The 18,483-nt window shown below is 34.8% G+C and overlaps 1 protein-coding gene and 1 pseudogene across 1 annotated transcript; both read right to left on the bottom strand.

Moving 5' to 3' along the window:
- Window positions 1–758: 758 nt before the first annotated feature.
- On the bottom strand, window positions 759–4,151 carry LOC142629236 (protein LEAD-SENSITIVE 1-like; annotated as a pseudogene).
- Window positions 4,152–13,736: 9,585 nt separating this feature from the next.
- Window positions 13,737–15,922, bottom strand: LOC142622197 (protein LEAD-SENSITIVE 1-like). The gene is made up of 3 exons (XM_075795638.1): window positions 15,866–15,922; window positions 15,667–15,787; window positions 13,737–14,643 (listed from the first exon to the last, which is right to left on the bottom strand). The coding sequence occupies exons 2-3, from the start codon at window positions 15,746–15,748 to the stop codon at window positions 14,003–14,005; spliced, it is 723 nt and encodes a 240-aa protein (XP_075651753.1). The 5' UTR covers window positions 15,749–15,787; window positions 15,866–15,922; the 3' UTR covers window positions 13,737–14,002.
- Window positions 15,923–18,483: the final 2,561 nt, after the last annotated feature.

Below are 18,483 nucleotides of genomic sequence, written 5' to 3'. Positions count from 1 at the left end.
TTTATGCTTGAATAGTAGTTTTTAAAGTTTGTGAGAGAGGGAGTGTTTAGAACTTATTTGTATGAACTTAGTTATAAAATTATCTCTAAAAATAGTTAAATCATTAAATTATTATCCCTAAAGTTTGTTATGAGTTTCTTCCGTTATATTGTGCTCATGTAGAATATGAATATCTACTCTTCTAGATTAGAAAGTATATGGAATATATTTTTAAATAAGTCAAAAGATGAATAAACAAAAAATATTAAATGGAATATTTGCCTAAGCATTCATTTATTATATATTGTCTGTTCATCTAGATATTTTGCAATAATTGATATATAATTGTTTAGTTTCCTTTAATGTTTGATTACATTTCAAATAAAATTATACTTACATAGTATGTTTTGAGTCATAGTAAGTAGAGGTGAAGTCTTATTTGTTTCAAGTGATTATTTCTCTAAGCAAAGTAAATATGGATGTTTTTTAAAAACTATCTCGTGCATCACACAGGTTAGCGACTAGTAAAAGCTAAATTCAAAATTCAAAAATAAAATCTGTTATCTTAAAAACACACACAACACATTCTGAAATAATTTTGGTTGTGCTCGTTGCATGACAAGCTGTTATCAATTGCCACCAAAATAATCAAATTCTTGCCAACCACGTATATAGCTCTTGAGCATGCCAAAAGATTATTACTCTGGGAAAAGGTACCTTGTGCTTCCGCTTCCACTGCATGCAGCAAGTGTTCCACTGCTGGCGGCGGAAACAGAAGATCAATTTTCTTCCTCTGAAACAACTTCCTTGACATCTGCTCGTGCTCCAATATCATTAATGTAACGATAGGCATAGTATGTGCCATATGCTGCTAGACCAGCAACTGTAACAGCAGATTTAAGTGGTGAAAAACGGGCTAGAAAAAGTGATGCAGAAAGGACAACACCAGCACTAGCAGCAGGAATGCCTGTTTTGCAGCATAATGCAAAGTCTTCACTGTTGTTCTTCATAACATCATAGTCACCAAAGCCCTTCCGGAGGAAATAAATGGCACGATGACTAACTTGTTCGGGCGAGTTTGCTAACTTAGATGAAAATGAAACAAGAGTGCAGGTACCTCCATCAGCTTTTGCAAGAAAGACAGTTCGTTCAACACGTACTCATAGCGGTAGAGATGATCTCCACCTGAAAGAAAACAATCTATACAAGAAGAGATGACTCCATCACTCTTTGATTGATCACCACATATTGGGCATGGATTGTCCAAAGGATGTTGAAGTAATGAGCTCCCAATGACGTGGTCTAACCCAGTTCCTGTACCAATTTCTTGGCCTTCTCCCCGAGTAAAGTGGATAACATTTCCCTCGTCCACATATATCCCTGTTGTTACAAAGTAGAATCTAGCTGTTTTTACTTAAAATAACTAGAATTATAATATACATACATCAAGCAAACTAGAAATCAACTCTTGCGGTAAAAACAATTTCCAAGAAAAGAAGATTGCGTTCATTCAATCAAACACAAAATATAACCCTTTTGTTTTTCAAATTTTCTGCTGGTATAACTAGATAAAGGTAACTAGGCATTGATTAGGATTTCAACATTGTAATCAACCCCACCTGGTTTAACTTTACACCTTTTTTGAACGGTTGATTTTATTTAGATTTAATGGTTAGTGACACACAAGCTGCCATGTTATCAACCTTCTAAAATCAGTAATGTAAATGCATTAAAGTCATTAAATTCTCTCATTCAAGAATAATTAAGTCATTAGATTTTCTCCACCCAACCCGTATTCTTCTTCTACTACATACTCTCTCTCTCTCTCTCTCTCTCTCTCTAGACCTCTAGACCTCTCTGAAATCACCTCCCTCTCCTGCATTGACCCACACAACTTATTGGAGCTACATGTTAAATTTAGTTTGTTAAATTAATTCAGAATTATAATAAAGTTTGAGTAATCAGTCCAAAACCAACTAAGGCCAAAAATTTTAACTCTTTTACTGGTTAGAGTCTTCTGTCACTTGGCAATGGAGTGAGGGAGATCTCCTCTGAATACCAATTTAGAAAACTAAAAAAAGACGTTATTTGTTTTTCTTGAGTACCTTGTCAGTACGGAAGAGTCCCTTATAAACTAAACTGGACTTGAGGTTTATTTAGTTTCTCTTAATGTAAGTTTACTTTGACTTTCTTGTAGATACAACTTATAATCATTTCAACCCATGAACATTGAAGTATATTTATTAGCTTAAAATAATGAATGGATTTCGATTTTCAAGGGAGTGTTGTTCCAAAATTTAAAGGGTCATGAGCTAATACAAAATTTAATTGGGAAATACTAATAGATGCCCTTAGAGTAATGATTAACAATTCATTTAAAGAAATTTTTTATAAGAAAAAAAAATTAATATTTTGACAGTTTTTTTATTTATCATAAAAGTGGTGTCAAAACTTTCCTAAAATGGATTGTTAACCAATATTGCCCTAAAGGCACTAGCTAGCATGACCTAATTTAATTTTGAGGGAATGGTTAACTATTAATTTAAAGAAAGTTTTTATGGGAAAAGAAAAAAAAAAAATTTTGACAACTTTTTTCATTTCTTATAAAAGTGGTGTCAAAATTTTTCTAAAATATATTGTTAACCATTACCCTAAAGGAACTAGTTAGCATGACCCAATTTAATTTTTGAGGGAATGTTGTTCAACAAGTTAGAACTTAGAAAGTTCATGAGCTCATCTATTCAGATACGTAAAAAAATAAATAAATAAATAAAGCAAGAACTAGGATTAGAAAAAATAATAATAATAACTAAAGCAAGAACTAGGATTAGAATGTGTTAGAAGGAGACGGGAGGAAAAAGATGACTTTAATGCTCTATCACATATTTTTAGAAAGTGGATGACATGATAGATAGGGTGTTATTAACCATTAGATCTAAATGAAATCAATGATTCAAAAAATGTATAACTCTTTTGAAGTTAGTGTAACTTGAACATCTCTCTCTCTCTCTCTCTCTCTCTCTCTCTCTCTCTCTCTCTCTATATATATATATATATATATATATATATATATACACAAAATCATTTCCGAGTGTAAAAAGACATAGGTGAAAGGACATATTGAAAGTTTGACAACAAACTTAGTTGCAGCTCAAGTCTACAACTCCACTCAATATCTGTTTATTGGATGGAAGTTTTGACAAATCCACCATTAGTTTACTTTTTCTTATATATCCTTCATGCTTGCAAAATTTTCAAAAAAACAAAGATCAATGATTCAACAGTTTTATCATCAATTAAATGTTTAAATTTTAAGTTTTTGTAGTCTAAAATTATGCATAAAATATAAGTTTATGGATCAAATAGTAAATAATATCTGATTGGCATGAAATTTGACATATGTGAGTATATTACACAAATAGTATAGAATCTATAAATATTGCACCTAATTGGGTTTTTGTTGAAAAATAATATTAATTTATTAAAAATAGTATAGTGGTAAAATTATTTGGGAGAATTGTCTTTCTTTAAATTTTGAATTGAAATCATGTTTCCAAAACAAGATTTGAGCTACCGACCCATAAGTCTCAGCAATGTGCTATCTAGGATCATTTCTAAGGTACTGACTAATCAGCTTAAGAAGATTCTACCCCACATCATTAGCACGTCACAAAGTGCCTTCCTGCCGGACAGGTTAATCATCGACAACATCCTTGTCGCCTTTGAGACAATGCATTGCATCAATCAACGAAGTAAAGGGAAAGAGTCTCATGGAAATCAAGCTTGATATGAGCAAGGCGTTTGATCGGATTGAATGGTCTTGCCTTGAAAGGATTATGGAGAAGCTGGGCTTCCACAACCGGTGGATATCCTTAATGATGATGTGCATAAAAAGTGTCTCATACTTTGTGCTCTTGAATGGGGAACCTAAAGGCCTAATCCATCCAACTAGAGGCATCCGACAAGGGGACCCCATATCACCGTACCTCTTCCTATTATGCGGTGAGGGCCTTTCGGCCATGCTAAAGCGAGAGGAGAGCCTAGGACACATCAATGGTATCTTAGTGTGCCGATGAGCCCCATGGATCTTCCATTTACTACTTGCCAATGATAGCCTTATATTCTGCAGAGCCAACATGACTGAATGTTCTAACATTTGGACAATACTCCATGAATACGAAATGGCGTCCGGGCAGAAGATGAACAGGGAAAAAACATCCAGTTTTTCAGGAAGAACACGACTGTGGAAGTCCAAGATTCCATCAAAAGGTTATTCAGAGCGCAAGTCATTAAGCAACATGAACAATACCTGGGACTACCTTCCCTGGTCGGCAAATGGAAAAAGAAAGCTTTAAATAAAATTAAAGACCAAGTGGGGAAGAAGATTGTGGGTTGGAAAAGGAAGTTGCTTTCCTGTGCTGGTAGAGAAACGCTTATTAAAGTTGTAGCTTAGGCCACACTGACATACTCTATGAGTTGTTTTAAGCTCCCGAACTCATTATGCAAAGAGCTTGGAGCCATGATTAGTCAGTTTTGGTGGGGGCAAAAAAAGGATGAGAGAAAGCTTCTGTGGATTACTTGGGATAAACTTTGCAGGCCAAAGGCAAATGGGGGGATGGGATTCAAAGACTTAAAGGCTTTCAACTTAGCTCTTCTTGGAAAACAAGGGTGGCAGCTTCTGCAGAATCAAAGCACACTCTTTCACCAGGTCTTTAAAGTCAAGTATTTTGAGCATTCCACATTCCTCGGGGCTAAGTTGGGTAATTAACCCTCCTTTGCATGGAGAAGCATTATGGCTGCTAAGGAGATAGTGGTCGATGGTGCACGATGGAACATCGAAAATGGCAGCAAGGACAGAATATGGGAGGACAAATGGATGCCAACACCCACACACTTCAAGCCCTTTCGCCCAGGAAAGAATCTCCACGAAGGAAACCAAGTATCATGCCTAATTGATCAAACCTTGCACACTTGGAAAGAAGAGATAATACAAAATATGTTCCTCCCACATAAGCTAAAACTATCTTCAGAATCCCTTTTAACTCCTTCCCCACTGAAGACAAACTCGTATGGTCAACGACTACAAATGGAATATTCTTTGTTTGTAGTGCATATCATGTTGTCCAAAGAATTCTGGACAATGAAAACATGGGACAATGTTCAAACGGCACAACAACGACAGGCTTATGGAAGTCTATTTGGAGCCTAAAATGCCAGTGCAAACTTCGAAATTTTGCCTAGCGAGCTAGCAAAAACATCCTCCCCACCAAGACTCGCCTCAAAAAGTGCCATGTTCCAATTGACGTGGATTTTGATATGTGCGATGCAGTGGAAACACCGGGACACACTTTCTGGGGATGTGACCTAGCCAGGAAAGTGTGGACTATCCTTGGCATAAAGCCACCTAATAGCACCTGGGAACCAAAGAACCTTTGTGACTTACTCTGGATGATTAGGGAGTGACACCAAAATGCTAATTTGGAAATCCTTGTTGTTGCGACCTTGGGCATTCGGAACAACAGAAATGATGTCAGACATGGTGGCTCCTCCAAAATAGCAATGGTGATTGTCAATAATGAACACAGGTACATGGAAGAATTTAGGCAAGCAGCATCCATCACAGTCACAAGGCGCAAATCCCCCCAGGAACCTTGGATGCCCCCGCCTTAGGGTTGGTATAAGGTAAATGTAGATGGAGCAACATTCAAGGACTCAAGGCAATGTGGACTAGGCATGGTGGTTCGAAATGATAAAGGTGAGATCATGGGAGCATTGTCAAAAAAGATTTGCTCTCCACTGTTAGAGGCCAAAGCTAAGGCGGCGGAGTGTGGGCTAATTTTTGCATAGGAGCTAGGGCTTAGAGAAGTCATTATTGAAGGGGATTCATTGGTGGTAATTCAAGCTCTCTATATAGAGCAACCTACCCCACTATCAATCCAGCAAATCATCTCAAGGACTAAATCATGGCTGCCTACTTTTAGATCCTGGAAAGCAAGATTTGTTGTGGACAATACATGACTATCCTGGATTTGGTAATGTGTCTGGGTGGAGGACAAAGGGTTATCATTCTTGTTACACTTGCAACAATGAACCATATTCAGAAGCTTTGGAAAGTAAAATTGGATTCATTAACCATCGAGCTTATTTGCCTATGGAACATCGTTGGAGATATAGTTGGTTGCATAATGGTTTATCGAAGAAACGGAAGAGATCTTTAGAGTTACAAGTGGGAAAGATACAAGAACAGCTAGATAGAATGCCAAATATAATTTTAGGAAAACATCCAAGTAACAAGAAGAGACAACTCATTGGGGAGCCAAATTGGTCAAAGGTAAGTATTTTGTACAAGCTTCCATACTGGAAAAATAAGAAGCTTAAGCACAACATTGATGTCATGCATGTGGAGAAGAACATTAGTGAGAGTACTTATGGTACTTTGTTAGGCATTGAGGGGAAAAGCAAGGACACCGACAAAGCACGAATAGACTTGCAAAATATGAACTTTAGGCACACATTGCATTTGAAACAACGTCCTGATGGATCATATGACAAGCCTCGGGCTTTCTTTTCATTAAGCCCAAATGAAAGGGATGGTTTTTATGACTTTTTAAAATCAGTTAAGTATCCGGATGGTTATGCAGCCAACATATCAAGGTCAGTGAATGCAAAAAATGGTAGATTATTTGGTCTGAAAAGCCACGATTGTCATATGCTACTACAACGAATTCTTCCAATTGGGTTGCGAGGATTTGCACATAAAGACATTAGTCTTGTATTGTTTGAGTTAGGTAGCTTCTTCCAAGACTTATGCTCAAGGACCCTAAAGCGAAGTGAATTGGAGAAACTAGAAGAACGTATAGTTCTTATACTATGCAAGCTTGAGAGGTTCTTTCCTCCAGCATTCTTTGATGTTATGGTCCACCTTGCTGTTCACTTGCCTCGAGAAGCAATTCTAGGAGGCCCGGTACAATATCGGTGGATGTACCCAATTGAAAGGTAATTAGATCATTTGATAAATCCATCAATTACATCTTTCCCATGTGGTATAAAATCACATAATGTGCGTATTTTTTCCTCGTAGGGACCTTGGAAAATTGAAAAGATACGTTTCCAACCAAGCTCGACCAGAAGGTTCGATTACAGAGGCTTACATTCTCAAAGAATGTATTAACAATTGGTCTTTGTATATTGATGGGATTGAAACTGTACATAATCGAAGAGAAAGAAATGAAGATTTTGGTGAATCTAGCAAAGGATTGATAGTTTTTTCACAGACTGCCCGACCTACAGGTGGTAGGTGGAATGATGGCAACTTGTCTCGTGCATTACTTGATACCACTCATTGGTACTTGTTGTACAATAGTCCTGAGTTAGAGCCTTATTTAAGGTATGTGATTTCATATGCATGTATTGTTTGATTAAGTTTTGAATATTATCTGCAATGTTTAGCTGAAAATAAATCACCTTATTTTTAATAGTGAACACAAAAACACATTGCGTAATCCTACTGATAAAACCATAACTCAAATCCAACGACAAGAGTTTCCCAAGTGGTTCAGAAAACATTTAAGACATTTGAAACTTAATCACACAAATAGAAATTAAACATTTAAATAGTTTCATCATTGCTTATTACTAATTAATATCACTTATTGTATATCATTATAGATGAATAGATTGAAAGTTAGCGAGTCACCAGAAGCAACTAAACAGTTATGGTCATTAGCAAATGGTCCTAAGCCGCATGTGAAGGAGTACACAGTTTGTATGGTCAATGGTGTAAAGTTTCATACAAGGAACCTAGACAATCGTCGTGTAACCCAAAACAGTGGTGTATGTACCGAAGGGGACCATGAAGGAGAAATGCACGACTTCTATGGTCATGTGTGCAAAATTTGGGAATTAGAGTATGTGTTTCGCCATAAAGTTGTTTTGTTCCAGTGTGAATGGTACAATACCGGTACCAATGGTCGAAGGAGAACGATAAGAACTGATGCACACTGCACAAGCATTGATGTTACAAGTCGGTGGTATGAAAATGACCCTTTTATACTTCCTAGTCAAGCGAGACAAGTTTTCTACCTTCGAGATACCAAATTGGGTGAACCTTGGAAAATTGTGCAATCCATCCAACATAGGGGAGTGTTTGATGTCCCAGAAATCGGGTGTGGAGAATCCAATGATAATACAGAAGATAGTGACGCATTTCAACAAGAAGCGATTGTTGATGTTGTCTCTGTCAATGTTGATGACAATATTATTAAGTATTGTATGGGTGATGTTGAAACTGAGGTTGTTCTTGAAGGTGGAACTTCAGGAGATGCTAATCAAAATGAAATGCATGACATACCTGATGTTGATCTTGATATGGATTATGATATGTAGAGTTCATAATAATTGTCTTAAATGTTGTGTGTTTGTCTTAAAGTTTTATGTTTGTCTAAGTAGCAATTTTTTTAAAGTTTTGTACTTATCTTGAACTTGATATGGATATTGATGTGGTCATTTTTTGTGTTGAGGTTTTAGCAATTGTGTTCAAACTTAGCACTTGTGAATTGCTTGATATGGATAATGGTATGGACTATGATATGTAAAGTTAGTAGTAATTGTTATTAAGATGTGTTGTACTCATCTTAAACTTGATATGAATATTGATGTGATCTGTACTTATTTTGAACTTGATATGGATATTGATGTAATCATTTATTGTGTTGAGTTAGTAGCAATTGTATTCAAATTTTGCACTTGTGAATTGCTTGATATGGATAATGGTGTAGACTATGATGTTAAGTTAGTAGAAATTGTGCTTATCTTTCATGTCAATACATAGTTTCAAAAAATGCCCAAAAAGGCCAAATACGCTCATAATATACCAAGGTATGAGATGACAAGATTGGATAGAATGAGGCAAAACCAAGAGAGAATTGATGCTTTGGGATTGAAGCACATCTCAACTTCTCTAAAGGATTCTGCTCAGTCCAATTGTGCAAAAGGGAAAAGAAGTAGAGCTAGTGTTATGGTAGATGATGATTATGTACCACCTATTGGTGACGATGACAATGATGATGAGTCATCTAATTCTATAACCCATAAGGTACAATAGATGTTCCATAGGATACAATAGATGATAATAATTTTGTTCCATTATTTGTAATGACTTTGTTGTTTCATTAAATGTATGTTTGTTAGTTACAGATAGCACCGGGACGGCTCACACGCTCGCGAGGTGAGGCATCTATTCCGGTGGTCCAATCTACGGTTCAATCTACGGAAACACCTCCTGAGGCAAATCCTCTTGCCCAAAGTTCTTCTAGTGCAGAGGCACAGGCTACCGATGCATTAACTAGCACGACTGGTAATTACATAGAGATTATACTTCACTTAGTTTACTATTAAGATTATACTTCACTTATTTTAACATTGATAATGTTTAAATAGGATCGGCTAGCAGAAATACCCGTGGAACAACACGAGGTATAGCAGTACGGGCACTTGTTGAAAAAAGTGGTAAGCTGTCAGTACGTATAGCTGCAGAGTACGATGCTCCTGTTGGGAAGAATGCGTGCAAGCTTGTCAATCAAATTGGCGTACAAGTGCGAAGTAATTTGTCTAATTACAATGTGAAAAATTGGAAAATTGTTATTGTTGATGTTGCTACTAGAGATGTGGTGCTTCAAAATATAGCGGTAAATTTACATTGATAACGTCTAACTTGTCTTTGTTTTCATTAAGCATATTAAATTTATATAATAATATTTTTATAATACATATACACTTCATTTTACAAGATCAATTTGAGCTACACGGAGATTCCAACTTTGTAACAAAAGCATTAAATACAAAATGTGGAAGATTATTGAGTTGCAACTCCAACAAGTTGCATCAAACTTATAAAAAGCTTGTAGAATCTCATGGTGCTGACTATGCAAGAAGCCACCTGCCAAAAAATGCCACACTTGAGCAGTGGACTGGACTCATTGATGGGAAATAGACTAATAAGGATTGGCTGGTAAATTATTTATGTGTATATTTTTATTATCCAATGTTTACTATATTATGTTGTCAAATGATTAACTTAATACTTAGATGAAGTAAATGTATATTGTTTTATTCATGATTTAATAAGTATCTTGAATGTTTTGTATTAGGAAAAATCAAGAAAGAACTCTGAAAATAGGAAGAAAACTTCAGGCAAACATAGATGCGGGACAAAGGCACTTGCTGTTAGGGTTGATGAGGAGGTGAATGTTTTTTTCATTTCCTTAAACCTCAATATATTACATGTTGTGATTAATTAACTATATCTATCTAACCCTCGAATGTTAATTAATTAGACAAATAATAATGGCGGTCAAGTTCCTGAATTGGCAAAAATCTTCAAAGATGTTCATTTCAATCCAAATACGAATATGTGGATACACCATGAGGATGAAGTGACATATGTATGTGTAGCATTCCATCCCTATCATTTCATTTCTATCATGTTTGTAAAACTATAACATATGTAGTATTAATGTTGTGATTGTTTGTTTCTTTCTCTCTTTTAAATGATAGGAAACTATTTTCAAAGTGCAAGAGGATCATTGTCAAGATCCTAATGCAATTCCCCTTACACAAGAGGAGATTTCAAACTTGGTTTTTAAGAAGAAGTCTGGTATTGTAAAAGGACTTGGCATGAGACCTTCTTCTTCTCTAGTAACCACCGCTTCATCTAATTCCTCGGTGGAGTATATCCAACGGCTAGAAAATGAGATAATTAAGCTCAAAAAGTCAAGAGCTAGGGACCAAGAGGAGCGAGTTAGGAACCAAGAGGAGCAAGCTAGGGAGCAAGAGGCACGGGCTAAGGAGCAAAAGGCACGAGCTAAGAAAGAAGAGATCCAACAAAATATTCTTAACTTTTTGAGGAGCAAGGGTTATGATGACGCTCTTACCTATGGGGGTGGTTCATCTTCAAGTTAAAACACTTATTGGTTAGTACTTTATATTACACTTGAAAATCTATATTTGCTTTCTACAACTTATAAATTAGGAGTTGTGATTTTAATTCATTGGTGTGACTACTCTTAATGCATTGTTAGAAATGTTTCTTATAACATAGTTAATGTTTTTACTTTAAGATTTTAATGTAGTATTGTTTTTATATTTGTGCAGATTTCTTATTGGTGGCTTTTAGGAGATTTACTTTTGGTATTACTTGAAGACATATGAGGACATCTTTCATTAGTTCAAACACGTGATTATGCTACACTTTTTGTATTGTTATAAAACATCTTGAGTTATTGTATGTATTGCAAACTTTTATTGTATGGAAGTTGTTTGAATTGGATGCTTCTTTTATTTTTTACTTGTGGAATGTATAGATCTTTTTTTATAAATGTGTTGTTCAAATTTGAGGTTTTAATAATGTAATGACAGGTTACAGGTTAATATCAAAGCTGTGAAAAAAATAAAAACAGAAAATAAGTTTTAGCGACGAATTTTTTCGTCACAAATATTGCAACAAAAAATTGTTTTAGTGACGAAATATTTCGTCACTAAATGTAGCAAAATTTTGTAAGAAATGGTTTTAGTGACGAAAATTTTCGTCACTATATGTGCCTAGATTTTTTTAAAAATAGTTTTAGTGACGAATTTTTTTGTTGCTATATGTACCTGAAAATAGTTTTAGTGACGAAATTATTCGTCACTAAATATCAATTTAATAAACTGAAGTGTTTTTAGTGACGAAATATTTTCGTCACTGAATAGTGTTTTTAGCGAGGAAAATATTTAGCGACGAAATATTTTCGTCGCTAAAAGTTTTTTCTTTTTAAAACAAATCAGACTTTTAGTGACGAAAATTTTCGTCGCTAGGACTTTTAGCGACGGGGTTTCAGCAACGAAATGAGTTTCGTCACTAAAAGTTCGATTTCGTCGCTAAAGGTTCTTAGTGACGAAAAACTAGACTTTTAGTGACAAATTTTTTCCTCACTGAAAATACATTTTGTTGTAGTGATTATCAGTCCTTTGTTGATTGATGTTACAAATAAATTGAATATAGACGAGAATAAATTTTATGCTACACTTCATGAAGAATTCAAGTTTCAAAACCAGATCAAGTTATTAAAGCATTCAAAGTATTTGTTTATTTGGAGTGAAAGATTTTAGATTTCGACTATCAACTAGAACACGAGTTTGTTTCAAGTTAGGGAGGGGGTCTGATGTAGGATACAATTTACTATTTAATTATTGTAATGTATTATTTTTAATATTTTTATATAATTTTCATTATTTTAGGTTTAGGGTATTTATTTTCTTGTTTTAGGTGTTTTTAATGTTGTTTAGTCAAATTAGGGTTTAATAAGATTTAGTAGCCGGCTCGGGGTTTCTAGTTGCCCTAGGTTTTGTTTTTACTATTTAAAAGCATTGTAGCCTCCAAAGGCAATTTAGTTTTCAAACCATTATTAATAAACACAGATGATTTTTCAAATTTTTATTCTGATAGATTCCAGTTTTTATCTCCTTGTGGATTCAGGGAAACCCCTTATGGATTCAACGTTTACTACCAAAAACTAACAGTTTAGTTTCATCAAAGAGAGTATCATATGCTTTCTTCAGGTTTCCACGACATCAGTAGGCGAAATGAAAATGAGCCTAAACACAGGTAAGTTTACTGTAATCTGCCTAAGAAAAAAACATATAAGAAATTTACAATTTTGAAAACTATTTTCATAATATAATATCTTGAAAAAAATCTAATATTTAGATGCATTGTAGTTGTTACTTTATTTCAATTAGGGAATTTACATCACAATTTGATTGTTTACTTATTTATTCATTATCACTTTTAATAGGCTTGTGGAGTGACCATCACTAAGTGTGTGTGTGTGTGTGTGTGTGTGAAACTCCCTATTGAAAACTTAAACTCTAACCCTTGCCCCTTTCCCACCCCATAAAAACTTGTACCTATGGAGTGACTATCATACTAAGAGTGTGCAATTGTCTCTTTTCACACTTAGTAATACTTCTCATACATGTCTACAATTTCGAATATATGTTTTTTACTCTACTGCAACTAGATTATCTTAGAATGTAATTTAACATTTAATATCTAAAAAGTTTTACTTATTGCCTTATTCAAGTGAGAATAATGCCCCAATCATTCATCTTTCAATTCACTTGAATGCAACTAAATAAACATCTCACATATGTATATGAATGGCGTTATTCAAAAAACATTAAAAAATATATGGTTTTTAATATTAAAAAATAATAATCATGTGTCAATAGAATTATATTTATCAATTAAGTTTGAGTTGTGCACAGTAAAACTCAAAACTTAAGACAAACAAGTAAACCAACCGTGTATTAATTTAGTTTTTTTTTTTACAATTTGTTTATAATAAAAAAATGTATCAAGTCATGAGTCAACTCGTTTTTACTTTAAGTAAAAATATACATGTTCAGGTTGGGTTATCCGTTATCGAGTCCCAAGCTATTTTTCCATGTCTAGTTCTTGGGATTAATTGAACGTTGAGTTCGAGTAATAACAATTGTGGGGATCAAAAGATAAGAATAAGGGAAAAGAAAAGAGAAACAACATAAGTCCTAGGCTTGACCATCTAGAACTTGCCAATCCTAGGCTTCACCACCCGAGGGTGCTTAGAATCACCACCAAGATTAGGGAAACATCTCTAAAAAAAAAAAGTTATTCAAATTGCTCCACTCAAACCATTTCATCTTTCTAATAAGTTTCAAGGATTATATTAGGGCGCAATTACATCCCAAAGAAAACTCAATTATAATAAAAGCCAAATTCAAAATTCAGATATAAAATCTGATATCTTATAAGCACACACACATAACAAATTCTGAAATAATTTTGGTTGTGCTCGTTGCATGACAAACTCATCAATTGGCACCATAATAATCAAATTCTTGCAAACCACACATAACTCTTGAGCATGCCAAAAGATTATTACTCTGGGACAAGGTACCTTGTGTTTCCGCTTTATGCAGCGAGTGTGGTGGTGGAAACAGAAGATCATTGTTGCTCCTCTAAAACAACTCTCGTGACATCTTGGCGTACTCCAATATCATTAATATAACGATTGACACAGTATTTGCCATAACTTGCTGCCAGACCGACAACACTGGTACCTGCATATCCAAGTGGTGAATAACGGGCTAGAAACGCAACTGGTACATAAGGGATAAAACCAGCAGCAGCTTGAAAGGATGCTGCCTGCCCACTCTGGCCCACATTAACAGTAGGAATCACTTGCAAGCCTGTTTTGCAGCATAATGCAAAGTCTTCACAGTTGTTCTTCAGAACATCATAGACACCAAAGCCCTTCCGGAGGAAATAAAAGGCACGATCAATAACTTGTTCTTCTGACTCAGATGAAGCAAGAGTGCAGGTACCTCCACGAGCTTTGGCAAAAAAGACAGCTAATGTGACACCATACTCATAGCGGTAGAGATCTCCACCTGAAAGAAAACAATCTACACAAGAAGAGATGACTCCATCACTCCTTGATTCATCACCACATATTGGGCATGGATTGTCCAAAGGATGTTGAGGTACTGAGCTCCCAATGATGTGGTCTAACCCAGTTCCTGTACCAATTTCCTGTCCTTCTCCCCGAGTAAAGTGGATAACATTTCCCTTGTCGACATATATCCCTGTTGTTACAAAGTAGAATCTAGCTGTTTTTACTTGAAATAACTAAAATTGTAATATACACATACATCAAGCAAACTAGAAATCAACTCTTGCTCTATCGTTCATCTCAAAAAAGAAATCAACTCTTGCTGTAAAAACAATTCCCAAGAATAGACGATTGCGTTCATACAATTTTAACTGCTAGTATAAGTGTATAACCCTTCTATTTTTCAAATTACTGCTCTACCGATATAACTAGATAAAGGTAATTAAGCATTGATTAGGATTTCAGCATTGTAATCAACCCCAACAGAACAGTTCAACTGTAGTCCTACTAAAATGTTAATTTGAGGCCAATTCCAAGAGCCCTTAATACCATTAGGTCCATTACAAGATTATTAAAAATATACATATTTACCATTTCAAGATACACATAAGCATTTCCAAGTCAAAAAGACGTAGGACACATTGAAAATATAGCATCTAATTGGGTTTTTGTTGGAAAATATAATAAATTATTAAAAATAGTATTGTGGTAAAATTCTTTGGAAGAATAGTCTTTCTATAAATTTTGCATCGAAATCGTGTTTCCAAAACACCATTTCAGTTATATCACATCTTGCTCTAAAATCATATTTCGAAAAAAACAAAAAAAACAAAAATTTAAAATTTCAATACTTAAATTCGTCATTATAAATAAAATAAATATAAATTTTTTTCAAAAAATCCGCACCTAGTTTAATGGAGCCATATAAACTTTTTTTTTTTTTTGTTGTCATTGTGTTCTTTCCTGAAACAGTGGAGAGGTATGTCCCACAAATGTAACTCCAGTTTCAGAAATAGTAGTAAAATTTCCATCAAAATTTGTGATCAGGGTTGACAAAACAAAATAAACGAGAAATATGAGAAAAACAGATCCTATTATGGAGGAGTAAAGAAAATGCAGGAGCAATTAGATAGATACTAATCAACCCCAAAAACAAAAATAAAAATGAAGATTATAGAGAAAGTAAAAGTAAAAGAGGAAGAAATGGAAAGGGCACCGTGGTGGGAGTAGGCATAGGCGAGTCTCCAGGAGTATATATGATCCCCAGGTTTTAGACTCTCTCTCTCGACCAGTCCCATTGCTTTGATCTCTGCTCTGCTCTGCCCTTCTGCAACTCTCTGATCAAATTTGTTAGTATGATCAATGAAAACAATAAAAGCAAAGATTCCACTGCCCAATGAGAGTGAAAAGTATACTTGCTAGCCTTGTCCAATGCAGTCGCTTCCTTTTCCTGTGAGGGTATCCTTTCCTTTACTTCCACTTTCCCCTTTTTTTTTTTTTTTTTAAACACACTTTTTGTTTTTGAAATTTGATTTTCATCCCTTAAATTTAAAGTGAAAATTAAAATTTAATGCTTCAAAAATTTTAAAAGTTATTAGTTTCGCTTTACTATTTGATTATACCTTAAGTAGTTACATGGTTTTTTTTTTTTTTTTTTCTTTTCTCAAACCTTTCCAGTATTTCAAGATCACTGTATATATAGGACGTTTCCAGTTTGTCCCTAGATTTCAACAATCTACCATGATTAGGGCTAGGGAGGATGCATATATAGCTATAACTGAATTGAGCTAATTATAAATAGCTCGTGTTTGGCTTCAGAAAAATTTATTTATGTTCATTTACTTAGTAAAAGAGTTAAATTCAAACCCAAGTTTAATTTTAAATTAAAAGAGCCAAGCTCAAACATAATAATATAAGGTTTAATTAACTCAATTTAACTATATATTGTATATTTATATGTATATACATATAAAGAAAATATACTTATATACACTTGATAGTTGTGTACAATTATAAATAAGTACATAAGATATTTTCTTCTTATAAAAGTTCCTAAAATATTAAATTAGTATTAATAATTAATTGATAGTATATATAGTTTGTTTTACTGTAAAAATCATATAACTTTTAACAATACAAAGTTAATAAGTTTAATTTTTACAAGTTCATAAAAGAAAATCATTCTATTAAAAGTAACTCTAATAATATATTTTCAACTATAATTATTAATTATTAGTATAGATTTGTGAAAGGCTAAAAAAAAAATAGTCGTAACGTTTACTGTATAATGGAAATGAATAAAGTAAACTTTTTTTTTTTGGAGAAAAAATAATGGGAACTAAGTTTGAACATGTAGTCTAGTTTGTTTCATAAGCTTATGCTCAACTTGTGTTCAATTAAATTTAAAAAAACAATCACGAACATTTAAGACTCAGCTTTTATATACTATATACTATATAGCCCTACACGTTTGGCTAGAGATTGGGTGCAAAACTCTTGGGTTTCTTTGATTATGGGGTACATCACTACAGTTACATATTCTATTATGGTTAATGGGGAGCCACATGGTATGATTACCCCAACCAGAAGACTTAGACAAGGGGACCCACTGTCCCCTTATCTATTTCTTTTTTGTGCGGAGGGTTTTGATCTATCCTTCTAAGGGTAGCCAATAATAGGGACATTAATGGGTTTTCACTTTGTAGAAGAGGGCCGAAGATAACTCGCCTCTTTTTTGCAGATGATTGTCTACTATTTTGCAGGGCCACCTTGGCAGAATGTGAGAAAATTAAAAATATATTGAACACCTATGAAGCTACCTCCGGTCAAATGGTGAATAAGGATAAAACCACTTTATTTTTCAGTAGAAATACAGATGATGCTACCCAAGAAGAAATCAAAGTTTCCCTTGGCCTTCCAGCTATTCAACACTATGAGAAGTGTTTGGGATTACCTTCCTTTGTTGGTAGGAATAAGAAGGCTTGCTTTACTCACCTTAAAGAAAGGATTTGGTCTAAAATGCAAGGATGGAAAGAGAAGTTGTTATCTTAAGCGGGCAAAGAAGTCATGATAAAAGCAATAATCCAATCAATCCCAGCCTATTCTATGAATGTGTTCAAGTTGCCAGTAAGTTTATGCAACGATATTGAGGTTATGATTTGGAAATTTTGGTGGGGAAATGGTGAAGGAAAGAATATTCATTGGGTAAAATGGAGCGCAATATGTTCTTCAAAAATTGATTGGAGGTATGGGGTTTCGTGATATAAAAAATTTTTAATGAGGCCATGCTTGCGAAGTAGATTTGGAGGCTCTTCCACCAAAAACACACCTTGATGTATAAGGTATTTAGTGCTAAATATTTTCCGGAGGGTAACATCTTAGAGGCACCAATTCCTACTAAGTGTTCCTATGCTTGGAAGAGCATTCTACAATCTAGGCGGGTGCTTCAGAAAGGAGCTGTTTGGAGAGTAGGGGATGGGCGAAATATAAGTATCTGGGATCATAATTGGCAGCCCGAACCTGGTATAAGCAGAGTGGTGTCACCAAAAATGGATGAAGGGCTGAACTGGGTGTGTGATCTCTTTTATCCTAATACAAAAATATGTAATTGGGAGTTGCTGCAGAAATCTTTCTACCCGTGGGAGGCTGAAGTGATAAGAAGAATTTATGTAAGTGAGGCGTGCAACACAGACTGTCTGGTTTGGTCCAAGACATCGGATGGTTGCTACTCGGTAAAGTCTGCTTATCAGATGCTTGCAACAGAGGTGATCAACGCAGCTCCATCATCGTCAAATGGGGAAGTTTCGAAGGTGTGGAGGAGTATTTGGAAGATCAGAGCGCCCCCAAAAATCAGGCATTTCATGTGGAGAGCAACCAAGGATGCTTTACCTTCAAAACAGAATTTAGCGCGACGGAAAATCGCTTTAGACGAAACTTGTTCACTGTGTGATGAGCAGCAAGAATCGGTGATGCACGTCTTATGGCTGTGTGACCAAGCCAAGGCTGTGTGGAAATCAGTCCCAAGCTTCACGCT

This window comes from Castanea sativa, chromosome 1, assembly GCF_040712315.1.
Source record: "Castanea sativa cultivar Marrone di Chiusa Pesio chromosome 1, ASM4071231v1".
Classification (NCBI taxonomy): domain Eukaryota; kingdom Viridiplantae; phylum Streptophyta; class Magnoliopsida; order Fagales; family Fagaceae; genus Castanea; species Castanea sativa.
Note: the sequence above shows the minus strand (reverse complement) of the source record. Positions and strands in the feature narration are given on the sequence as shown.

Coding starts and splice junctions, on each gene's coding strand:
- LOC142622197 (XM_075795638.1), bottom strand. CDS start 15,748: ATGGGACTGGTCGAGAGAGAGAGTCTAAAACCTGGGGATCATATATAC. Junction 14,644..15,666: donor CTATGCCTACTCCCACCACG/GTGCCCTTTCCA, acceptor TTGTAACAACAG/GGATATATGTCGACAAGGGA.